Source organism: Chaetodon auriga, chromosome 9 (genome assembly GCF_051107435.1).
Source record: "Chaetodon auriga isolate fChaAug3 chromosome 9, fChaAug3.hap1, whole genome shotgun sequence".
In the NCBI taxonomy this organism is placed as follows: domain Eukaryota; kingdom Metazoa; phylum Chordata; class Actinopteri; order Chaetodontiformes; family Chaetodontidae; genus Chaetodon; species Chaetodon auriga.
In genome coordinates, this window is record NC_135082.1 from 16253411 (window position 1) to 16279998 (window position 26588).

Consider the following 26588-nt stretch of genomic DNA (forward strand, 5'->3'; position numbering starts at 1 on the left):
AACTCCACATCCACTTAATACAGTACAGTATTACACTCTGCACTGTATTATTTGTTTATTTTCTGCGTCCACCTGTCTGGCTGTCCAGGTGAGCTCGTGCATTGCGTAGCATCTCCATATACAGCCTGTTGTTTTCCCTGCAAGGTAACCAGATAGAAGAAAAATATGGAAAATTGTTACAATTTTAAAGAAATGCGATCATCTACAGCTTTGGAATAACAAAATAGCACTGCTCATTTTGATATTCATTAGTGTTTGAAGAAAAAATAAATAAACGGACTGAAAAAATCTGTTGAAACAATTCAGAGCTCTTAAGGCATGAATGTTACAGACGCTCTTCTAAGGGGGAACATTATGGCAGTAAAGGCGCCTTCACTTGCATTATGTCAGTCATGGTACAGGAAGACACACTGGATAAAACTGACGGACAACTGGCCCATGCTTTGCTGCTGATTATCTCACTCACGTAGCCACAGAGCGGTCAAACATCAGGTTACTCATGTCCATGTAGTACTGAGCATCTGTTCGTAGAGCCGTCCAGTACTCGTTTGCCTGAAGAGGGAAAAAATGGCATAGAAATGCCTCTTTAATGGCTGAGAAAGTCTTGCTATCTGGCTATAAATCATGCTGAAACAGACTTATTCTATGTATTCACAGCTCACAGTGTTACCTGCTCCTGAATGGTGTAACCCCACTGGTTCTGAGAGTGGTGTGGATCCCAGTATCCTGATTGTCTTTTCAGCCTGATGAATCTCTTTGCATCCTCTTCCTTCACGAACGGGGCGGCAAAAACCCCTGGACACAATAAAAAGAGATAACTGGATTTTACAAAGGTGATGAGCAAGAATAATGAATTGCAGATAACACAGTTTAAATTTCAAATAACCAAGTCATGCACATTTTTGTAGAAGGTGTTTTTTAGCAAAAGTTTTGCACACCTGGAATGGTTGGTAATGCAGGCTAAATCCGAATTTAGCTAAAATAATCAGATTACATTGCTCAGTCCTAAGATCTAAGTCTAAAACATCAATGCACATTAATCAAACCAAGATTCAACAACATGCAGTCATTCATTAATTTTCTGACTCACCACTCAAAAGAGCAAACAGGATCACAAACCTCATGTCTATAAAAATGCAAACAAATGTAAGTTTTAAGTCCGAATAAGAAAATGAATAACAAACACAAAACTCACAGAAATACACACAAACTTTGTGATATACATAAAGAGTATCAGAAATGTGAGATTTACCTGCAGTGTGAGCAGTGAACTGCTGCTCGGCTGAATGTCTGAGTGTCTTCACAGCTCAGAATCTCTCGTCTCAACGTGAACGTGAACAAGAGCTTCTTTCATAGATTTTCTACCAGGACAGGAATGAATGGAGTCAAGCATCAGGTCGGCCACTCAAGGCTCCACACACACACACACACACACACACACACACACACACACACACACACACAGGCAAGCTCTCAGAGTGACATAAAGACGATCCTGTCTGGACTAATGGTCTGTCGGTAAACAAACACATTGCACAACTCTTGATTGATGCAATTCTCACTTTTTTTCCAATGTTTTTAAGTCATGACAGAAATATTGTGCGTTATTAAAACCTTCATTCAGTTTTTAATGACATGCACACATGCATGTTTAAAACATTATTTTTTTAAAATAAAAATGATACCAGCATTCCCAATATAAATATATATATCTTCTCACATGACCACTGGAACCATAAATGCTAATCATGTTATTCATCAGACACAGAAACCTTGAAATAAATGTAATTTTTGATTGTATGAAATGTTTTTATGGTTATTAATATGCAATCATTGTGTGTGTGTACATTTCTTCCACTAGGTGGCGCCCTAACCACAGCTTTAGCTGGTAGACGCTTCGCTTCAGCATTTCAGCATCGTATGACGTAAACGGGGATAAATGTTTTTGTTGTTAAGACTGCACTGTAGATGGAAGCAGACTTGGTCAAAAACAGACATTCATTGTGTCATTTTGGACATAAATCCTGCAATAAAAGTGACTAAACCTAAATTTCACCTGTGTTCCTGCAATTGATGCATGTAACTGGAGCAGAACATGTTACTTAAGGGAAGGGAATTTAAATCCTGGTGTTTGAGTCAAGAAAGGCTTGGTAAGACTTCAAAAACATCAAATCATGTCCCAGGAGCATTAATTTGGGTTTCCGCTTCTCAAGGTGCTGCATTACCACTCACATCCTTTAAAGCATTAGCAGCAAGCTTCCTGTGAATTTCTTTGTGGGATGTAATATTTACACTCAAACACTGATGCAGCCACACGTAAATGACCACCTAAAAGCCAAAGTGAGGATGGGGGTTGATGCTCAGAGACAGTAACTAAAAGTCAAATGGAACAAAACTCATCAATAATGTAAACTTCTTCTATTTATGAACCTAAGCATCTGTAAGTATGCGTATAGAAGTGTGTGACGGTATCCCTCTGCATGGAATTGCATGAACTCCTCTTTAAAACGTGAACCTTTCTTTGATCACACATTGTTGTGGTCCACCCACACAACGCACAGCTCTGCTTTGTGTTCCGCTCGTGTTTTCCAGACCCGCTGACTCTCTGTGTCTCTCCTTCAACCTTCTGTGGACTGCTGACCTTTTCCACAATAAACTCCTAAGTGTGTTTGAGATGCCTGACCTTTCTTTGACATCCCATAATAAACTGAGTCACCACCTGTACAGTGTAACAGAGACGAATGGCAGAGCTGTTTCAGGGGCATCAAGACGCACTTTATCATCCATTATCTATAACCGCTTATCCTTTGCACGGTTGCAGAGGGGCTGACTCCAGCTGACATTAGGCGAGAGGCGGGGTACACCCTGGACAAGCTGTCCCTTCATCATAGGCCTGACAAATACAGACACTCACACCTACAGGCACTTTAAAAGTCACCAGTTAACTTAACCTGCACGTCTTTGGACTGTGGAAGGGAGCCAGAGCACCTGGAGGAAACCCACTCAGAGAGGCTCCAGCTGGCCGGTGGGTTCATTCTTGCAGTGTGGCAACAGTGCTAACCGCTGCAGCACTGTCCATCATGCAGACGAATATTCACACATACCTGAAAAACAACATGTAATAGAGGGCAGAAGAAGCCCAGATGACAAGCATGAATGTACATTTGCAGACACATAACATGCACACTCACACATATCCATAGAAATGCAGATTTACAAATGCTTGCACACACTCACACACACACACACACACACACACACCTTTTGTAGCTCCGGGACCCTTGTGCTCTCTGTCACAGCAAAAGCTTTGCATCTTCCACACATCAAAGGTAGCGACTCAGACAAAACTAAAACTCATCTGACCCCATTCTATCACACACACACACACACACACACACACACACACACATGCACCCTGCTGGGACAGGCGCATATTTCAAATATTTTTTTAATTTAGAAACAGGGAAAGGGGGCGAGGAGGGTGTTGAACAAAATACAAGATTGAAAAATTCATACAGAATTTTGTTCAATTCAAGTGTTGATTGACGTGAAAACATGTTTGCCATTGTCATCGCTGAGTTTATCTGTTTTAGCTTTTCCTCAAGCGGTGGTGTTCACATACATCCACATGTAGCACTGTCTGTGTTATCAGTAATTAGTGTGTTTGCTGGGTTTGTCTTAAGCAGAAGAAGGAGACAAAAGGGTTGTGGAGAAGAAAAGGGACAGAGAGAAGAAGGAAGGAAGCAGCTCCACACCACTGAGTCCATTAGCAGGACACTTCTCATTTATAAAAGATAGAGAATTAACAGCTCTGTCTGGTCTTCACACCCTTTTCTGCGCTCAGTATCTCCCCTCTGCTCCTGCTCACCTCCTATCAGCGCATTTCAAAATGCCAAAATATGAAGCAGACTCCCTCTCTGTCCTCATTAGGAGAAGGGATGGCAGTTTGGAGGCTTCAGCTCAGTACTGAGAGGTTTGAGATCTGCAAAGCTCAACCTCTCAGGACTTCAGAACACTGACTAAATCTACAAGTGTTGTACTTTCTCTCTGATCTTTGTTTAAAGAAATATAATTTGGCTGCCATCCAAGCGTCAAACATCTGTGGTGCTTCTGAGAAATGCTGTTTCTTTATTGTTTCACCAGAAATTCTCAAATATGTGGTGAAAAGAATTGAAGGCTCTGATTTCAGTCAATCTCAATATTCTGCACTTTTTTGTTAGGGTTTGATTGTGTTTGTGTATTATTTTCTCTTGTGTGTGACAGCATGTGTCATAACGGTATTGAGAGTACAGGAGGAGGAGGAGGAGGAGGAGGAGGCATGTGTCTATGGTGAAACAGGTTCACTGTGCAAACTCTCAGGCTACAACTAACAATTATATTCATGATTAAATGTGAGGATTTGCTGCTTTGTCATATATGATGGTACATGTAGAGTCTTTGGGTTTGGGACTGTTGGTTGGACAAAAGAACATCTGAAGATGTTGAAGAAATTGTTAGTGATTTATTAATTTTTAGTTTCATCATACATGGCAAAACAGATCTGACACTTCTAACCAAGAGCTGCAAAATCAGACTGCTGCGGTGATTTCAGCACTACGGACAGCTCCTCACCTCAGTATAAAGTTACTGGTAGTTTTAACAAAACTTTTTTAGCTTTTAGTTCACAGTTGGCTCAATATGGTTTCCTGGATAAAATGGGGATTAGTTTAATGTCACCGCCTCCTCACTGACTAGACGTTTGCCCGGTGAGAGCAACTACAAGGATGAAGGTTGTGATCAGAGGTTTCACTGAGCGCACTGTGGCTGTCGGCCCACCTACAGCAAAGACAGATATGGGATTCTGTACCAAATCACATCTAACAGCATAAATCTTCTCTGATGGAGCTCCAGACTTAGGAGACGTAGACATGTGGGGTATAAAAAATGGCAAGAACTGGTCTAATACCACCGGCACAGGACTGCCTCTTAGATGATACGCCCCTGTTCCATGGAGAGGGAGAGAGGGAGAAAAAGGGAGGCAGAACATTCGCAGAAATGTGCAGTGTTCCCCCTCATCGCCTGTCGAATCCTATTTCCGACTGGAATTATTTATGGACTGGAATAAATAGGTCATTTGATTATGAGCCAGGCTTTGCACAAAAAGGTGACAAATACGACATGAATGCAGTTGATGAACCCCTTTGTAACATGAAAGTGGGAAATTGCAGTGTGACACACATCACATTCAGTAATGATAGTCTACAGCTGTGAGAGAAGGAGGGTTGAGATCTGCGCCTCCTTTATGGGCCAGAGGTTCAGGCCTGGTTGTGTCCAGCACTGAGAAACGAGTCGTGTCCTTCTTGTTTCCAGCCACATTTGACTCCTCGGCCTTGTCTTTGATTTAAACCAGCATTCATAGATTTCTGCACACCCGGGGGCAGCTCAACAAGCTGAACACATAACGCTGACATACTATCAATTTCTAAAGCTCACATGGAGAAGCAAAACACTGCTTATTTACACATCGAGCAGACACAGAGTGACATCAGCATTCATTTAGAGTTATGTTTCTGTCCACATGATGAATGTGAGCCCCATATATACTCTCCTTTTGGTCTGTTGTTTGATGCTGGGCAGGTTGTGTACTGTAGGTTTTGAGCTGAAAACAGCTGTGCAAAACAATAAGCTGAAAGACAATAAAACGCTCCCTGTGAGCTCATCACAAGCAGTCCCTTTCACATGATACAGTCATTGGAGCCATTGATATTATAAAAAAAAAAAAAAAACTGATACGAGCAGAAAAAACTTCACAGTGATTTAAAATACTTCCTCCTGCTTCTACTACTACTCATCTGTGATGTCACAGTAGCTGGTTTGACATCACTGACTGGGAGCACAAGTGCTACATGCTGAACTAAATACACAAACAAAATGAAACAAATAATGCTAATACTAAATCTGTATTTGAAATGATAAATGGAATAGCAATAAAAAATACTACAGTCTGTAAACATCTCAGCAAAGTCACAAACTCTCTCTCTCTCTCACATACACACACACACAAACACACGCTGTCTACGTCACACGGCCCACCTGCTGCATGCTCCTATGTTAAATATAGGTGAGCACAGCCTAGAGACAGGTGAGTGCACGAGACACAGAACAACTGGCTTTTAAGGTTAGTAGCGCTTACTTTGACACTGACGTCACTTCTTGATGTAAATATCTAACTAAAGCGATTTGAATAAAAAATACATCTAGATTTAAATAGCAAAATTAGGCTTCTCTTCATGCAGTGAGGAGGAAATTTAAAGGAAGCAACACTCTGGCGTTTCTCTCAGACACTACAGAAACTTTACCATAGTTACAGTCATCATGGGTTACCTGTGAAGTTACACGCCGCCATATTTCTGGCCAACTCCAGCTCGCACGCGCGTCCCCGTGCAGCTCGGTGTGAGGGAACGTGTTTGTGAAGCAGCGCGAGCGCGCCAGTCTGAACTCCAGTCTCATTCTAGTCTGTCAGTCTGTTTTATTTCACGCACTCGGGTCTCCCTCCTCTTCGTCTCTCTCCAGCCTCATGTTCACACCACCGTCACGCCGGAGCAGATTCCCCGTCTAGCCGACACAGAGAGCCCGCTGCCGGGGGTCGGCGGAGTCCAGTGAGCGGTGCCAAGATGCGGTGCCACAAGTTTTGGGGACCATGTTCGGTTGGATTTTATCTTTGTGCGGCCATGCTTTTCAAAGGTGGGTTCGGGTATAAGTCGCTCTTGATGTCCGCGCTGGATGAAGTTTTTGGTACTTCCTTCAGTGAGTGTATGAGTGTGTTTAGATAAATTAGTCCAAATTAGATTTTGACTGAAAAAGTCTTTATATTCATGCTGGGGTTTAGCATGTGTGTTGGGTAATCTAGACATGACTTTTAATGGTCTTTAATGTGTTATTCCTAAAGGGACTAATGAGCTTTTGTCTGTGTGGGAAGCATTTTTCTACAATTTGCTAACTCGTGCTTTTGCATTAGAAACTGTTAAATTTAAAGGCAAGAACTGAACCTGAATTTAAGTGGACACAATCTATGCTGCTCTATTTTGCTCACTGGAGTGAATCACTGTATTGTTGACTAATTGTTGAATAATGCTGGCTTCTGAATCTGTGTGAATGTGTGAGAATGTATATTTGAGAGAAAACACCTCTCTCTGCACCCTGAATGTACATCTCTGCAGTCTGATCACACTTATGTACCTTTGCAAAAGGCCGATTTATCACACTTAGAGTTATTATTAAACAGTGTGTGCACCTCTGCATGAATTTGTGTGTGTATGAGAAGTGTGTGCTCTAATGTTCGTGTGCAATGACATGTGCATGCATGACTCTAATTCTCTCCTAAGCCCTGTCCCATCACCATCACCATCAGCATCATCATCTGTAACATCTGGGGTGTTTACTTACCAGTTTGTGACACAGCGGCTTTGCTGAAGATATGCTTTCAAACCCTTTACGTATATGGGTGTGTGTGTGAGCATGTGTGTGTGTGCATACAGTAAACCTGCCACCTCCTGCTGTCCTCACCTCTCATATGCAGTCAGTGGTCATCTTGTTGGGAAGTAGGAGGGGGAGGAATTATTTTAATGACTGAAACAAAGACTGAAGGGAGGGATAAAGAGGAAAGATTACATGCCAACCCATGACAGGGTCCTCCACTGTCCTTCATGCACAGTGTTGCTGTCTCATGGAGGGACACTGTTGGTGCTCAGTATGTGTTTCTGTCAATGTTCTGAAGGGACTGTAAGACGCCTATAATGCTAAAGTCATGTCATTTAGCAGTGAGTCTTAAAATTGTGGGTTTCTTCTTTTTTTCTCTGTGATGGTTCAATAAGGTGAGAAAGTTTCTTTTTAGATTAGCTTCCTTTTAAAGAATTATCTGCACTACTTCACACCTTGCATTAAAATACATCTGGTATCCAGATTGTATATAGATATGATTTACAGAAACAAAACAAAAAAGATGGTGGCCATCCGTGAGTCTGTGCAATTGTATGGACTTTTGATCACTATTTGAAGCGAGAGAAGAAGCCTTCGTTCACAGCTGGAAGGCCGAAGATGAACACAGAGGAGAAGACTGTTTTATGCAGCTGCTTTTATTTCAGCTGCGTTCACTGAATTCACTGTCCAGAAGACCATCTGGATTAGGGAACACAGTCAAGACTGGTGGGAGATGATGGGGACCTTAATATGGAAGAGACACGCACTTGTCCATCCATACAATTGGAGAGGAGGGTCGTGGTGACAGTGTGGTATCTAGCAGCAGGTTTTATTTCCACCCACTAGGCTGTTGTATCTGGATTGAAAATGCAACTGCATGTGGTCCCAATGTGTCCATGACCACCTCCGGAAGTGGTTTGGCTGATTGGATCACAATCTATCCTCAATGCATCTCTGGTGGATTTACACCTGTGCTTTCATGTGGGCATGAAACACAGTTGGAAATGCATATTAATTCAAGATGTAAAGAGGGTCTAAGGGAATGAAAACAGTGGTGCTTGATAGATCCAGTCCATTCAAACGGTTACCAACGGCTTGCTTTAGTCTGTCAAAGCAAACACAAGACAATAGGCAAAAGAGGTGATAAAGGACAATTTAGTTTCCTTGAAACAGAAACATAATTTTGTGTCAACTTGGGCTCCACACAGCTGTGTAGAGAGATAATGGAGTGAATCAGACTTACATACTCAGTGTTGCAGAAGTAGATTCAAATGTGTAACTGCAGATTAATTGTGACTGAGCAAATTTGCTCCCCAGGAAATAGACATTTTAGTTTTGCTTGTAAGTAAATCCTCATCCCCATTTTCAGGTGCACCAGAAATACATGTCCCCTCCAATGAATTTATTTTCCTGTCTCTGACTCAGATGGTCAAGGACTGGTAAAAGTGAAGTTTCTGGGCACAGATGCTGTAATAATATCTGCTTTGATTTGCAAGGCATGGTAGATGGTGTTCAAAATGGTGTAGAAGTATGGATGTGGTAGCCAAGCACTCAATGTTTCAACACAGCAAAGGTCTTAGCTATGGATTAGGATTAAACATCCAGTGGTTTTAGGTCTCTGAGCCCTCGGCCATAGATTATAAATCTCTCCTATATGAATCCATCCATCCAAAACTCCATTAACACACAACACCATACGCTCTGATCCGCGCTCGCCACTGTAGATTGTCACACGATGCCAGGAATGATGTGTTAATGGTGGGTCCGTGGCTCGTCTGCTGCTTTAAGCATGACACACATGCAGTGTTAATGAGCATGTGTGTGTGCACGTGGAAACCCACTTACTCACACAGAAATGCGCAAAAAGACACAGTCGCATAAGTGAAAAACATTACTAGACAGCCGCAGAAAGTGGAGTGGGATGAAATTGCTTATGTAGAACGGATCGTATTACTTTCGTCCCTGTGGTCTCCTTTACTGTCCCTCACCTGTCTCTGGTCACTATGTCTCCTGTCTCCCTGACGCCTGCTTTCCCCCTCATCATTACTGCTTTTGTACATTGCTTCTTGTCAATGACGTGCTGTCCCTCCCTTGCCTTGTTGTCTATTTTGATGGATGCAGGTTTCAGAGGCCCAGATTTAAGCCCGTTTACAATATTTATATTGCCAACTAGAACTGGATTGAAGGCAAAGCAGCACAGCATGAACATAGAAGATGAAAGCCAAAATTAAAATCCAATTATATATTAAAGGGCAAAGAATTATTAAGTAACGTGTTTGATATATTAAACTGCCCTGTGATAATCTAAAATTCAACATGCATGTGTACCAAATTAACTAGCTGTTGGTGCAAATGAACAGCCTTACAGTGAGCCTTGTTTTCATTTCTTAATCAATGAAAATATACAAGATTTTGCTCTTATGTTACTTCATAACTGCCTTGATGAAGTCTCACAAGATGTAAAACTTACACCGATCAGCCTCAACATTACCTGCCTAATGCTCTGAGGGCTGCCAAGGCAGCTCTGACCCTTTGAGACATGGACACAAGGACTGTAGGGGTGTCCTGTGGTGTCTGGCATCAAGGCGTTGGCGGCGGTTTGGGTCCTGTGGGTTGTGAGGAGGGGCTTCCCATGAATCAGACCTCTTGAGGCACATTCCACGTATGATCGATCAAATTGAAATCTTGGGACTTTTGAGACCAAATCGGCACCTTGAGCTGTTTGTGATGTTACTTGAGCCATTCATGAATGTTTTTTGTAGTGTGGTGGGGCACATTGGTGCTCGGGGTGACGGTTTGGTCTGCAGCGGTGGTACGTGTCAGAGTGAATGCCAGCACCTAGCTTTCCCAGCAGAACATTGCATTGTCACAGGATGATCAATGTTATTCACTTCACCTGTCAGTGGTTTTAATATTGTGTCTGATCGGCGTCTAAAATTCTGCCCTTCACCTTCACTTCATTTTCACCTCCCTCTCCTCTCCTCCCCTGCCCTTCCCTTACATTTCTATTCATTCATCTCCCTCATTTTTGTGCCTCCTGTCATCATCATCTCTCATCTCTCCCCGTCACTCGCTCTCTCTGTTCTTAAACAGGTTCGGCAATAAGTCACCTGGGTTAACATGTAGGCTTAAAGCCGCTGAACATCTGGATACTTCACTGCTGACCTCCCCTGACTCATTCCCCTCTCAAATGTTTGATAGTGAAATAATGAGGTGCTAGACCATTGTGGAAGTGACCTTAATTTCAATCAATACACACTTGCTTAGTATAGAGGCAGGGCGGTGTGTAAGCAACACGTGTTAATGCACACATGTACAAATCCATACATATATATACTGTATATATATGTGACCTCTTCATGTCTTTTGGAGGACACTTGTTTCTCAAAAGCATGAGCACAAGACAATGCACGCACACGCATGCATGCACACAGACATTGACACAGGCTTTGCTGCAGACACTATAGTGTCAGAGTCCCATTATTTCCTCACCTTGGGTTGCTTTTTTCTTCCAGACCACTAAATGACAGTTTTCAAGGTCTGGCCATAATCTCAAGGGGAGACAGATGGCCTCTGCTTAAGTGAACACCCATTCACAGGTTTGAGAAAGGAAGTGTCAGAACATACATTTGGCAGGAGCTCGTTGGCACATTAATGTGAGGTCGTCCACTATATTCTGGAGCGACTGCTGCACGCTACCATCTGTGTCAAACATGCTTGATTTCTGCAAGATCAGTGTTGCCTTTTGTGTCACTCTGGCCAGTGAACTTTCACCAATGTTAGTGTGCATTAGTGGTTTTATCTGCTGCTATTTTTAATTTGGTAAAACGTTCAAAAGGAGTGAGGGCAAGGATAAGTTAAATTTCAATTTGTTTTTCTAACGAGCCCACTTTCTGTCAAGTTTTTATGTGAATCGTGATTGCAAACAAACAAACAGCCTGTTTTAATGCCCTAATCCGTGCTCATAACTCTTGTTCTAGTGTATTGTTCCATATTCAAGCTGTAAATTATATTTGGCAAATGTAACAGCTTCAGACAAAGAAAATCTATGGTGGGAGTTTGGCCCAATTCGTATTGCTCCTTCCACATCATCACTGTATTGTGAATTTGCTGCGCTATTTATTTTTCTCTTTCAGTGTCTCATAAACACTCACACATATACTAACAAGATATTTGCATCAGAATGGCTGCTGATGTGCTGCATTTGTTGTGCTGTTGACTGTCCAGGCCCTGAGGGAGTGGTGGTCTGTCAGCGGTTTCTTTGTGCAGACTTATCCCCCCCTCCAGGTTCAGGGCTCTGGGCCTTCTGTTCCAGAGAATTCTGGGATCGTAGTCCTGTTGTGCTCCAAACCGGATAATAGACTTATCAATTTTTCAGATTTAGCAAACATGTTTACCGTTGTATGACAGAAGATTACTCCAAAAAAAATGAGGGGTTTGTTTCACAACAGTGTGTTTTTTGTGTTAGCATTTGATGTACTTTTTTAAGAATAAGCCACAAAGAAAGAACTTGTCAGAGTGTAAATGAATGTTGAGCTAATCTGAAGTGATTCTTATCTTCTCAACCCCTTTGTCACCACAGCTTTAGGGCGTTATCACTGTTTATTCATCAGGATTCATGTTACATCATTGGAAACCTCAGGGGACCCAGATACACGAGAGGCCCCGTGTTAACCCCGTCTACAGAGTCTGTCTAGCCAGCCAGACTGTTGGTGTGGCTGAAGCCCATTACACTTCATACACACAACATCTTTAATGACACACACAGATGGGGGGGGGGGGGGGGGGGGGGGGGGGGGGGGGGGGCGCGTCGACGATAGCTGGTGTGAACGATAGTGATTAAAGTGACAAATAAGTATCTCAAGCTACATATGAACATGTGAGACTAGAAAACACTGGAAAAGATGTGAACTTATCCTTTAAAGGACCTCCGCATTGACCTCATTCAGCCATTACGTTTGCTGCTTTCTTTTCAGCCATGCTATCAGTATGTGCACACCAAGCTTAACATCATTGATTAATGTTATATCAACTCATCAGTACTCTCCAGTCAGTTATTTTACTGAGGCCTGAAGATTGATGACATTATTTCTGGGTTTCCCAAAATCATAATATCACACGATAATAGATTACCTGATCTACATCCAGAAGTACGGTAGATTATCTTGGCGGAAAGAGACCGAGGAACAAAGCCATGATCATTCCTCTGCATGCTTTCATCCCTGTGTGTGTGTGTGTGTGTGTGTGTGTGTGTGTGTGTGTGTGTGTGTGTGTGTGTGTGTGTTAATGTGTGTTGGACTGCGGCTCAGCCTGCATGGGTTTAGCTGGGTTCATAAGGGGCACTAAAACACCCTGATGTAAGAGGTGGTCATTTAGTGCTCTGACTAAAATAGCTTTTTTTTGTTTGTTTGTTTGGGTATGTGTCTGTTTGGGGTGTGTGTGTGTGTGTGTGTGTGTGTGTGTGTGTGTGTGTGTGTGTGTGTGTGTGTGTGTGTGTAAGCCTCAACTGAACACATTGACCCACAAAAAATATTCAGATGGGACAGAGTCGCCTTGCTGAATTTCTCAGTAAATGTTAATGTGTGTGTGTGTGTGTCTGTGTGAGTATGTGACAGAGGCAGAGAAAATAATAATGTGCTTGACTGTATTCTTGTATTTTCAGACACCACCCCGAACAAAAACCTATATTTTGACTTCACAGTTCCCACACATCAGTTAACACTGAGTTCACCTTTTGACTGTTTATTTGGCCTCACTTGTTCTCTTCTTCAAGAGACTCTCAATTAAAATCCCACCATTTGATTGCTGGTGATGCTAACTAACTGGTGACTGTTTTTGTTTATTTCCTTCCTTCTGTTTTAAACAGAGTGGTGCCGCACAACAGCCTTGAAAACAATAATATTCTTCTTCACATCTTTCACGTGTGCAGAGCTGTCATGTGTGAAAATATGATTCTCTTCTTATTTTGCGCACACTATGAAAACGTCTCTTTTTAGCTGATGCAAAGCAAAATTAGTTTTGTTTGTATTCTGCCCGATTCAGATGGCTGCTGCTGTCCCAGCCTTACTCAGTAGTAGCCATTGTTGTCAATAATGAATTTTTCAAGCCATCCCTCTGTCCTGATGTTGTCAATTCTTGATGTGTTCCTTCTATCCAAAATAGTGGGTTATTTATGTCCTTAGTATTTGAATGGCTCTAAAACACGTCATATGGAGCCTCTCCCAGTGGAGACGGATTGAAAAGCAGGGTGACACATTCTTGGACAGGTTGTCTCACCATCACAGGGCACAGACCATAATGCATAAAGATAAAACTGACACCTCTTTGTGCCTCACATCTTTCATTTCCTCTCGATTCTCAGCTCACGATAATCTAGTTCTCTATAGATTTTTCTCTCGTCCAATATTCTTCCAATAAATGATGATGTCGAGGAAACACACAAAGAGAAAATTGGCTTGGTCTCATAGGAGACTTTGTGAATACGTGAAATGTATTAATATTTTGTGGGATTCTGCCAAGCTGAAATAAATGGGCCCCACGGGTGCTGATACCCTCGGGGTCCCTGAGGTGCCCGGCAGCAGTCTGGCTCTGCTTATTAAACTAGAATTAAATGTACATGCAGATGTCCTGGAGCTCCAACCTCAGTGTGTTAGATCAGTGAGTTTAACTTAACATGTACACAGTGTATACAGGGTTGAAGACACATGCAGAATACATGCATTTACCTGTTTCTGTGGGACGTTTTGAGTGAAAATGAGCACAGAGGAGACGAAGGGCAACAGTGAATTAAGTGTGTGTATGTGTGTGTATGTGTGTGCAGTGTGACCTTGAAATTGTGAGGCTCTTCCTGCAATCTGAGTGATTCTGAGATACTGAGTTTGACATAGATAAGAAAAGTGCATTTCAAAAGCTCATTTTGTGCTTCATATTAAACAGTCCCTTCTGATAAGACATCACAAAAAGCAATTACTGTGAGAAACTTTGTTACTTGGACTTAGTATTACTTTTTTTGTGTGTCTGGTTCAGACATATGTGTGAACCCAGCTATTTGAGCAACACGTACTACCTGCAAAAAAATGTGATTTAATGTCACTCGTGCTGACCTCTGACCTGGTTCTGATGTCCAAACATTTGATTGTGTTTGGTCCTGATGAAGAGCAAACCAACGTCAGGCCTTCAGTGATCATAGAGGGAAGATGAATTGCTCAGTGACTTGGAAGAAAAATACATCACTCGTTACTATTAATTGGAGAAATGCTGTGATCAATGATCAGTGGAATTCAGGCATCAGTTGTTTCAGTCACGCTTCTCGTCACTGGCTGACTCACAGCTGTGTGACTCAGCTGACTAGTAACGTCCAGTCGAACCTGAGGCTCATGCTCATTCTGCTTGCTGATGCAGCTCCCTCTACTTTATGGGCTATATTTCTGGTAACACTTAATATTTGAATTGTGGGATTGATTTCAATAAATAAGTACATTTATGTAATGTTCTTCATTCATGCTGACAATAATTAAGCTCTTAACTGGCACAGAATGACTGAGTGCTGTGAGTTTTTGCAGCAAAGCCTTCGTCCAGACTACACATTCAGTAACATTTTAACTCTGAGTTTGACTCCTGAACTCTAAATAACTGTTTCCTGCTTTGCACGACAATACCTGCAAAGGGTTGGTGACCTTAATGTATTGAGATATGCATAAGTAATGGACATGAATTACTCATAATTAATCATTGGGATAACTAATCAGTGACCTTTTCACACACCTGAACCAGACTCACTGGTCACCCCTGACATTTCCTGTAATGACCACCCTGGTGTTAGACTGATGGAGTATTGATCTACTTGAGATGCTTATTCGTAGCATGTTGGAGTTTAACACAAACACACCACTGATTCATTATCAGCATGCTATTTTTTTCTCTTTACCAAGGATTAATAGTAGTAACATCTGTGTGTTTGTGAGTGTGCATGACAGACACTAAAAGGTCAAACCAATATCAGTAAAGTTACATCAGACGAAGACAGAAGATAATGATTCAGTTCAGTGATAAGAAGGTCACCGGGTCAGTTGTTAAATGCATCATTAAAACGCTTCTTCTAAAGTTAGTAATTATATGTTCCCACCTTAATTGTTCAGTATTTAAACAAAAGCTCATCACTAACAGTTGTGGCACAGTGCTCTGCTATTGGCCTAAATCCATCTAAACCAGAAGATATATTTGATGAAAAGACAATATTATGAATTAGGCCTCTTGACCTTTGACTTCCTTCCATTCCCAATCCGAGGAACACCTCTCCAGAGGGTTTTTCATCATACTCTTTAACTAAAAGGACAAAGGTGGAGAACACAGAGAGGAAAGAGGGTGATAAACAAACGGCAAATCTTCCACCTCCCTCCACCCTTCTCTCTCATTCCCCCTCTCTCCTGGAGTTTGTTTGATGAGGCATCTCACTGTGTTTGGAAAATTATGTCTTCTTGCCAGCATCTCGTATCAGCTTCATTAGTGAGATGTTAAAAAAAAAAACAAGAAAACAAAAAAAGAGCTAATGGTTGTATCCCTTCATCCCTGGCGTCCGCTGAACACATTTGTGAATTAAAGTTGGCACAGTGTTTATTTGACTTGATTATTTTCATCCCTTCCAAATTCAGTTTTATGAGACAAGCAGCAACAGAGACTGAGCTTTCAATTCTTCTTCACTGACTTTATTAGTTTAGTTATGTTTGTGTGGACCTCAGTTCACAATTCACAGTAATAAAACACAGGAGAGACACAGGAGGGAGGCTGGCAGGATAGCAGCTGCAGATGAGGCTGTAGCTAAATTTGAGTGCATGTTTGCATGCAAATTAAATTGTACATAGATGGACACATTTATGACTGTCATGCTTTGTAGTGATTTATTGAGATCGTCAGTGCAACAGCCAATGGAGCATTTGCTGGGTGTCCATTCTGGCATGTTTACAGACTGAAAGACGTTAAAACAGTATGGTGAAAATGTGTCTGTATCCATGTCTGTGGGTGTAAACGTGCTCATCCATCAATCCAACTTCCACATAACGTACTGAAAGTCGGATAGACGGATGCGTGGATAGAGCGGATAAGATCTGATGTGATAAAGTCTGTGTGGCTCCTTAGCAGCTGTGAAAGGGATTCTGCTGTGGTGAGCAGCTTCTCGCAGCTCCTCCATCTGTGACCTCAGGCTCGGTCCTGCCATAACTCTCCTCATTACAGCCTTAATGGGCCAATCAGTGCTGTGCCGGGCCAAAGGCACACTCCTCTAGTCTTCACAGCTTTAGAGGGCTGTAGAGCTCGCTCCCCTCCTTCTGTTATCCTCTTTCCTTATTTCTCATCCACGCTACATCTGTCCATGATAATCTGTCTTATGTTCCTCTCTATTCTCTCTGCCATATCTCAGTGGATCTTCCACTGTATTTTTCTCTGAGGGAGTCATTATAGTGACCTCTTGAGCACATTTTATATCAATGCATGTGTTCACTTGCTGAAGTGCATGTACTCCTGGTTTATATGCATGCCACCTCTCCATGTGGTTTTCGTAATTCCAGATCTGCCATTTAAGAAAATGTTCCAACCCGCTGGCCTCACGAAAACCTTTCAAAACCACTGGATGGTGTGAAAATGTCATTTTAGCTCAAAAGAAGGCGGCAGTTTTTCACAATTTATGACATTTTCTTCCAGGAGGGTATGCATAGCTGATAGACCATAAACAGACTATATTGATGCTGTAGGCCTTAAAGCTCAGGTCTGCTTCAGTGTACTTTGAAATGTTATGTTTGTCATTGCAGCTAATATCCAATAACAGTCTGAACTGGCCTCGATGTGCACAAGTGCAATTCTTAAAAGGTTGACAAAACGAAATCATTGTGTGGCGTTATTGCACAGATCCCCTCATTCATAGCTGGACATTTGAAGACTTTTTTGCTTTCAGACTACAGATCTGTGTCACATATACACGCAGTGTGAGCAGGAGCACAAAGTACTGAGCCAACTGGCATGTGAGGTTTGAATATGAGACGACCACAAATGACTAGTTAGCATGAATGATTTTTTTAATCTAAAAGTTTTAACCCTGTTGCACTTATGTCTCTGTGTTGTAAAATGCCCTATAGTGAGATCAGTGACTCCAAGGTCATTAACAATGTGGACTGTTTGTGTGTGTGTATGTGCGTAGGCGTTTGTGTCTCTCTTTATTTTGGGACAAATGGGGAGTGCTAAATGTGTGTGGAAGGCGAGGTTGAGAGGATCAATAATGGTGATGAGAGTCGGGCCAACGAACACATCATTTTAATCACCCTGGACCTTAAGACTGCACCAGCTCACGGTCCTGCCACTCTGTGTGTGTGTGTGTGTGTGTGTGTGTGTGTGTGTGTGTGTGTGTGTTACAGTCTGTGGATATTCATGCAGATGTCAGCATATGTGTTTATTTATACATTATTCATCAAAACTTTCAGCCCAACAACAGACTTTCCTCTTAAACACTGTTCATACAAAAAGACATGTTCACTTTAAGAATCAGGGACATCCTGGCACAAACTGTACAGACTCCATAGGTACAGTACACGGCAGCGTGTTTGAAACGCCACCAGGTAAATTGTAATCTGACTGTAGGCTAGTGCCAGCAAAGGAAGGGTAAAAGGTTAGGAAGGCCATTAAATCTACTTTCTGGATTAAAATTCAGCCTCAGTGCACAAGAATATGTTCCAAAGCACAATTTGCAGGAAAAGGATAGCCTAAGCCAAAACACTGAAAGCATTTCAAAAAAATCCTGCTCTAGAACATCATCAATCCATCATTGATTTATGGTTTTCAATGCAAATAAGACTGCACAAGCTGGGTCTGTAAATCAACGAGTGACCTTCAGAAACTATCTGAAGTGACTGAAGGGCTGGACAATACCTTCAACTCTGAAATATGCCGTAACTGCTGGTGGTTATGTGTCATCTCAAAGATCCACGTCCTTGCTTTATCGTAGTAAAGACCTGTGAGCTGAGATCTGCACATGATGCTTTACGTTCAAATCATCATCACCATACCAAACCATGTTTCCTTTGTTTTTTTTCCCAGGATCCCTGCAGGGAGAATACCAGAGGAGGCTGTACAAGGAGCTGCTGGCTAACTACAACCGACTGGAGAGACCTGTGGTCAATGACTCAGCTGCCATCCTGGTGGAGCTGGGCCTCACACTGCTGCAGATCATAGACGTGGTGAGGAAGATTGCATTCACTTTTATTATTTGTGTGTGTGTGTGTGGCATTGTGTTTAGTTTGGGCAGTGCAGACTGTAGGAAGTATGGCAAGATATGAAGTTTGTTGGGCATACAGAGTGCCATGTAATGGAAACCTGAAGTGGCACAATGCTGGCGATGTCCATAATTTACATTGTATGTGGTTATCTTTGTATTACATTCTGTATGTGATGGCATCTGTAAAGTAGCTTAAAAGTCCGACAATACAATCATCACAATTCACCATTAGCAAGGTGTGTTGGTGGTGAAATCACAGTGGTGCATTGGCTGGATGCATAAATGTCCGTCTGATGGAGAACTTCAGAGTGCAGAACATTCTCACTAGAATATTCAGACAACTTTGTTTACCTGATATCTTGGCCAGGTCTCTGTTGTAAAATAGATTTTTAATTTCAGTGGGACTTCTTGGTTAAGTTAAATAAAATAAAGTAATATATGCAAAGGAAAAAAAAGTTGTTTTTTTTTACTCTCCTATGTATAACTTCTTCTGTATTACACTGAACAAAAATATAAACGCAACACTTTAGTTTTTGCTCCCATTTTTGATGAGCTGAACTCAAAGATATAAAACATTTTCTATATACACAAAAGATCATTCTCTCTCAAATATTGTTCACAAAGCTGTCTTAATCTGTGTTAGTGAGCACTTCTTCTTTGCCGAGATAATCCATCCCACCTCACAGGTGTGGCATATCAAGATGCTGATTAGACAGCGTGATTATTGCACAGGTGTGCCTGAGGCTGGTCACAATAAAAGGCCACTCTGAAATGTTCAGTTTTATCACAGCACAGTGCCACAGATGCTGCAAGTTTTGAGAAGTGCTCACTAACACAGATTTAGACAGATATGTGAATAATATATGACAGAGAATGGTCTTTTGTGTGTATAGAAAATGTTTTAGATCTTTGGGTTCAGCTCATGAAAAATGGGAGCAATAACAAAAGTGTGTTTTTGTTCAGTGTATATTGTCCATAGATGACATGATCTGTCAGTGTGTTTTCTGTGAGTGTGTTTTAGGCTGATGTGTGTATGTTTGAAGCTGTGGGGTATCCATGAAATCAGTAACGCATCCAGCAGCAACACTGCAGGATGTGTCACTTGGCTGATGATGGTTGTTATTTTTTGCATAGATACCCAGTCATCATGCTGCTCCACTGCAGCAGAATAAGGTTAAGGCTGCGTTCAAACCATCAGTAGCTCTGCATGGAATTTTGCGGGGGTAGTTCGGCATAAGACTTAAACCTGGCTCAACTTTGGCTCCAACCGAACAACGCCAGTCAAATACATGCCAACATGCATTTGTGTTAGATAACTTTCCAGCCCAAAGCTCATATTTCTACTGCTGACCTTTCAGTCATTGTGATGAATGTTAAGTACTTTCCAGAGTTGTAAAACTCTGCCTGTGAGTAATATAAACTGCTGTACAGTGTTTTGGTGTCCAATAAGCCTTTAAACAATCTGTTGCTCATATTTCATGTCCCACCAGTAAACAGCACTGGCCCATAAACATTGTTTTAGCACAGGGTTGTTTTATGTCTGAAGCCACGGCAAGTGTCTTGTTCCTTAAGAGTGGTTGCTGAGGGAGGGGTAACATTTCTTATTTACTTTCCTTTTCAACAATTTCTCATGTTTTTTCGACTATAGATAAGAGGTGTCAAACGCTCCCAGAGGGGTTGCTGTCCTGACACAGTTGACACATTCCCAATTTCTGAAAATTACCGTTCCTTCCTCTGTCCTCCGGCGCATGACCCAGGAATCAATCCAGGTCTACTATCATTAATGACTTTTCAAACGATAAAAATTCTTCTCAGCATAGCAGGGGACCTTGAAATGAATCGTCAACTCATTAACCAGCAGTGAAAAACCTGTTAGACTTTGCAGGCTGTATGTAAGTCAGCCCGTGCACAGAGAGAATACAAGTTAGGGAGGTGTTAGCGTGTTAAATGAGTTTTCCTACCAGCCAGATGTCTGCTCTCATTTGTCAGAACACAACAGATAAACCATTTTTTTTTGTGCTTGAATGTGTTCTCCCCAAAGGGCCTCATGCTTTTCACAGTGGGGCAATTTTGGGGTTGTTTATCCTTGTTACTAAGAGCTGTTGTTGTCTCATTTGTCTGAGAGGAAGAGAATGGGAGAGTGCTGCATCCCAACAAATGATGGCCAACTTTCTGCCCATAATCAGGACAACCCAAGCCAAAGTAAAGTACTGAGCTACAGGGGTTGGTACAGCCAATCTTACTAACCAACCTGCTGACTGCGCTGTCAGCAGCCCAGCAGGAGATAGGATTGCAATAGGATTTTATAACTGAATTATGATGTGGAAGCACACTTTTACCCTCTCTGACTGAGTGGAAATCTGATGTTTTCACATCACAGGTAATAAAAAAGTCATTGCAACGTGGGTTTTAAAACATGGGCTTAATGTAGGCTGATACAGGGTTGTAGTGTGGAGCGGCTGCTCTGCAGTGGTGCACTAGTCAGATTTGTTACTTATGTAAAAGCCCCAATATAAGAGTGTAGAAACACTGTCTTACAAGCAATAGTTCTGCATTCTCATTTTTATTTGAGTAGAAGTACAGAAGTATTACAAAATGAACTTGATGTACTGAAAAGTAAAAGTACTCCTTATGCAGATGGTTATGGTCCCTGGTACATTAATGTGCATGTTGTATTTTACTGAACTTTACATTTACTGATTAATCCTTCAATTTATCAGATAAGGTCTTACTCTAGTCCAAGTTCAATAAAAACTGATATCAACACCACAGAGATTTGATATTTTCATGTTTTCTCTAATGTAACATCTAGGTATCCTCCAAAAAAGACAGTTTACTATATATTTATCTACACAAATATCTATGTTTCTATTCATGAAATCTATATTTTTGTCATATATCTTTATATTGAGGCCATTTGCTTACTTTGAATAAATACTTATATTTATTTTCCTGCAAATTGTGTGCAATGTCCCTATTTGAGTCTGAAAATACAAACCACTGAAGTGGCAGATCACCATATTCAGAATGTCATTGGCTATTTGAAACATCAGTCATCTGCAAAATCGGCTGTGATTGGCTCGAAGGAGGCCCTTCTGTTCAACTCAGATTTTTATTGGATTCTTACAAGAAGTTATCTGAAGTGCTATAGTTTTTGACTTTAACTCATCTGTAAAGAGTCGAGTGACAGGACAGGGGCATTTCAGGGGCCAATCGGATTACAGCTGAGGCCAGTGCTCCTGTGGCCCCGCTCCTGGATCCGCCCATGTGAGCCAGTGAAGCGTACGCACAGTCTGTCAGTGGGGATCTTGAATAAATGCTCACTGTCCACAGACTGCTACAGGCATTCTGGTTTTCTGACCTTGAATAAGTGAGTGAAGTTAATATTTTCTTGTTATGAATTTTGTACGACCCACAATTCTATTTTCATTTCAACAAATTGCAATCGTACACACACACACACACACACACATGCACACACCAAAGGGGATTCTTTGAGGAGACACACATTTCCAGTTATTACTTTCAGCTGTGACTCTTGCTCGTTCACCTGGGTCTACTGCTTTCCAAAAAGACATTGGAGAAGGGTTTGCCATGTGTGCAAACATTTTCAACTTCAAGCTCAAAAAAAGGACAAAAAAAAGAGAGAGAGAGATGCAGAAAAATGCATAAACAGTTGCAGTGTGTTGAAAAGGGGAAACGTCTTTGATCCTCCTCAGCATTCGCCTCCTCGGTGTGGGAACTCCTGTTCTGACTTTTTCGCTTGGAGTAGAAACGCTTACAGAAATGCTAATTTCACCCTGCAGCTAGAATACGAGCAACATAATTTCACGAATGCTGTGTGAACTCTGCGTCTTCTTGCTGAAGACATAGGCTTCAATCTGCATTGTTAGCACTTTTCAGCTTTATCATCTTTGGACAATAATAAATAATTTATAAGCAGAATTTTAGAGTGATTTCTTATTGTTAATATTAAGTTTTAATAATAACGTTTGTGACCGGGACATTGTCTCACTTAGGAACGTCCTGGCCAAACCATCAGCAGCATATAAAACATACAACACAGAAGTTACAAATCATGTAATTCAGACTCACAATATAAATGAAAGAATAGTTAAATAATTGCTTTTACATTATTTATATCGCCCTCTTTCTGGACAATACAGTTAAACTCAATCTTTGTCATCATTAGTGTGTGTGCAGTAGTAGTGCCTTTAAGATAATACATCTAAGTAAGACAATAATATTTACTGAACATTTTTGTCTTTTGTAAAATCAGCACAGACACAGATGAACCTGCCACAGATCTCTTGGTTGTGCATCGTAGAGTAGAGAAAAGAAACACTCAGGATCTTCTTTCTGTGATGGTTTTTCAGTGAATATAATTTAATTTGTCTTATTATTTTTTTTAATTGGAACAAGCATGACATTTTACAGTTCCTCACAGTTTAAATCCACCAGGACCTGCAGTGTATTGGCTGTTAGATGATGGCTATGTAATGTGTTAGTTTGACTCCATTTTGAAACCATTCAGCAGAACTACACTTGGTACAATAAAGCCAGTTTTTACACTGTTTTAATTTGCCTGGTGTGTTCGTCTTTGGATATGCAAAACAAAAGCACCGACTTGCTGATGACAAACCCATTTTCCACTGTGTTAAATATGGATTGTCCATGTTTATACAAAAGAAACTTACTCTCTTTTTTTTTCTCTCCTTCTTTCTTCTTCTTTGTGTCCTCAGGATGAGAAGAACCAAGTGCTGATGACCAACGCCTGGCTGCAGCTGGTCAGTCAAAGTTTTAGATTATCAACTTAATGCACTTCAAGTATATTTAGGATTTTATCACACAATTAACTGTCACTGTGACTGTGACTCTCAAATTACTAGTGCCACTATATTAAGTGCTTGTTGATGAGATAAAATGTATTTCCTGGATTAATTCTTTGTGCTTGCTCACAATCTAAAAGAAATGTTTCTAATCTAGTATCTACTGCATATCCAGTTAGTTTTAGTATGTGTCAGCTCAAGTATTTTTAAGTTATCTGCAATTATTTTCAGAGCTCACAGTTTCATATAACACTCTGTTATAAACATAATCCTTGATACTGGAAGTCAGCCACCAATTGTTGCTGACCAAGTGTGTGTGTGTGTGTGTGTGTGTGTGTGTGTGTGTGTGTGTAAAAGAGAGAGAGAGAGAGAGAGAGAGAGAGAGAGAGAGAGGATGCTTTTGTGTGTGTCCATGTTCATTGCTGGCATCAGCATACTCAGGAAAACATCACCTCAGGCAGATTTTCAAGCAGAAAGTGTGACAAAGAGGAGGAGGAGGAGAAGGAGGAGGAAGAAGATGAGGAGGAGTGCAGCTTATTTAGGTGACAGTTAACCTGATTGTGAATGGACTTAATGCCAAACAATCCACAGACAAATTCATAGCCCGGATCCAAATTAGTCAGCTATTGTACAAGTTCAAAATCAGTTCACAGAAATCTCGACTTGATGCTTTGGGAAGTAGACAAGTTTTCAAGAAACACGGAGAGGGACCGTCTCACGCTTGCTGTCCAATAGTGTTGCCGTTTTGAGGCGTGTCTGTCCAGGTTTGAAATGAAAGCTCTGCCTGTGCATGGGATGCACAGCAGCTGTGTTACATTGAATGTGGCGAGATGGCTGAAAATGGTCACAGACTGTTAAATTTTTGAAGTCATCAGGTGTGCATGCATGGTTAGAAACATGTTTGTAGGAACAACCTTCTTTCCTGTCTTGATAACTTCTGAATTGCTGTTTAACTCTGAAAACAGCAAGACTACAGGAATCATTTTATCCCTCTCATTTCCTTCCCTTGAAAGATACAGCCAGCCGTATTTCTGTTGAATGTGTCATTGTCTTGTAAAAGTTCAATTAGATTAGTTCAACTAGCCATTGAACATTATGGGTTTTGCAGAGCATGAAAGTTATTGCACCCATTTAAAAAAATGTCAAAGTCTTTAGTGAAAATGTCTTTTTTTCTCTCTTTCTCAGTACTGGACAGACGTCTATTTGAGCTGGAATCCTGAAAACTACCCTGGTGTCCAGAACCTGCGATTCCCTTCAGACCAGATCTGGACCCCTGACATCCTCCTTTACAACAGGTCAGAGCTGCTTTCTCCTACTGGCTATAACTGATATTTTATATTGCTAAAGGGGTCGCCCACAGTGATGAAGCTATCGCTATCCTCCCCTTAGCTTTATGGAGCTTTGGCTGTCTGGCTCACAAGAACTGTTTTGGCTCACTCTTTTCATTCAAGTTTCATTTTCAGCACCAAACAGACACAGTTAGAGACAATAGCTGATGAGAATAGTGCAGCATTTAGCAACTGAAAAGCCAGATATTTTCCTCAGGAGTTGGTAGAGACCAAAAACGGAGCTAAAAAAAAAAAGAGTGAAAATTGGACTTACATTTGCCAGGTGGTAAAAACATGACTCCAAATGAATGCTAACATTGCCCCAGAACTACTGGATGTATGCATACTGAACTGTGACAAGTTAGACAGAGAGAGAGAGAGAGAAAAAAAACTTTTTCCTTTTCTTATAAAGTGTTGTCCTCTTTTGAAAGTTCAGTATGATTTCATCTTTTTCTAGCTGTCAGAAATAGTTTGTATAATCCGCCGCTGTCATTCCTTTGCAGCAGATAAACACACCTGTTTCTCTTACTATTTTTATTTTTGGCTAAATATGATGGAGCGATTGAAAGATCGGTCTAATCCATCTGATACGCCGCTATTTTATTAAATTCTCTCTTTAATCTCCACAAACCAAAGCATTATCAGGGCTGCTTTAAGCCAACGTAAATAACAGTCATACCCAGTCTAACACAAAACCTCAGTGACACGGGCGGAGGAAGTTCTCCCAGTGAACAGGGGGAGACGGACTTTTTAAAAAACTTAAATTTGCGCTAATAGCTTATTTTAGTAAAGAAATGAGGTGTATAAAGAGAACAACCATTTTGATGATTAATATGCCTTATTGAAATTTACTGAAATTATCATGTTGGAAGTGCTTTTGGGCTCCTTCCATCATCTACAATCATGGAGGCTGTGGGTCTCCTTGGTGATTTGGTTTGGACTTGCTTATTAACAATAAAGATACTAACGTCATGAAATTAAAGACCTGTTGATGTCAAAATACTGCATTTCCCATTACATTAACACAAAAATTATTTTTTTTTAAGAATGAAGGAGGGCTCAGGTCAAAGAAATGAATAATAAATGAGGTTGAGCGTGCGCATTGCATTTTTTGATTCAGGTCAGGCTGCTGCTGTTTGCTTATCCGCTGTTCTTCGCTCTTGTCTCTGAGACTTTCTCAAGTCAATTAGAAATGTAGGCCAGTTGTTTTTCTCCAGAACAACTAATTGCATCGCGCTTGCATGTTTGAGTGAGAGACGGATGATCGAGTGTGAGAATGAGGGGAAAGAAAGACGAAAAGGGATGCATAGATGGAGTCACGAAGAGGAAGACAATAACACAGATACAGTGTGTGGAGAAAATGACAAAACAGAAGATTTGGATAGATTTAAACACATAAAGTGAGACTAGGAGAGACAGACGGCTTTGCAGTTGGTCTTGAAAAGATGGAGAGAGGAGTATCAGATGTACCACCAGTGCACACACACGCACACACACACACACACACACACACACACACACACACACAGGGAACACGAGGACAAAACAAAGGTTTGCTGTTATTAACCCAAATTTTAAAAGCTCAGCATTTAGACCTGCCGGGATTACCCATCCTAATCTCCCTGCTCTCACCCCTCTCTTTCCCCGTCTCTGCCTTTTACCCTCCCTAACCCCCTCTATCATCCGTCCCGCTTTACCGTCTCTCTCCTCCCT

At 41.3% G+C, this 26588-nt stretch overlaps 2 protein-coding genes across 2 annotated transcripts in view; one reads left to right on the top strand and one right to left on the bottom strand.

Annotated features, from left to right (window-relative positions):
• Positions 1-39: 39 nt before the first annotated feature.
• Positions 40-1296, bottom strand: LOC143325524 (uncharacterized protein C3orf85-like). The gene is made up of 5 exons (XM_076738635.1): positions 1253-1296; positions 1091-1126; positions 671-795; positions 467-552; positions 40-137 (listed from the first exon to the last, which is right to left on the bottom strand). Exons 2-5 carry the CDS (start codon positions 1122-1124, stop codon positions 56-58), a joined length of 327 nt encoding a protein of 108 aa, XP_076594750.1. The 5' UTR covers positions 1125-1126; positions 1253-1296; the 3' UTR covers positions 40-55.
• Positions 1297-6516: 5220 nt separating this feature from the next.
• The window catches only part of LOC143325521 (neuronal acetylcholine receptor subunit alpha-7-like), a 33457-nt gene continuing 13385 nt past the window's right edge, over positions 6517-26588 (top strand). Inside the window, exons 1-4 of the mRNA XM_076738633.1 lie at positions 6517-6723; positions 18541-18680; positions 23461-23505; positions 24733-24842. Of these exons, the coding sequence (XP_076594748.1) occupies positions 6654-6723; positions 18541-18680; positions 23461-23505; positions 24733-24842 (365 nt within the window). The 5' untranslated portion in view covers positions 6517-6653. The remainder of the gene's footprint in view (positions 6724-18540; positions 18681-23460; positions 23506-24732; positions 24843-26588) is intronic.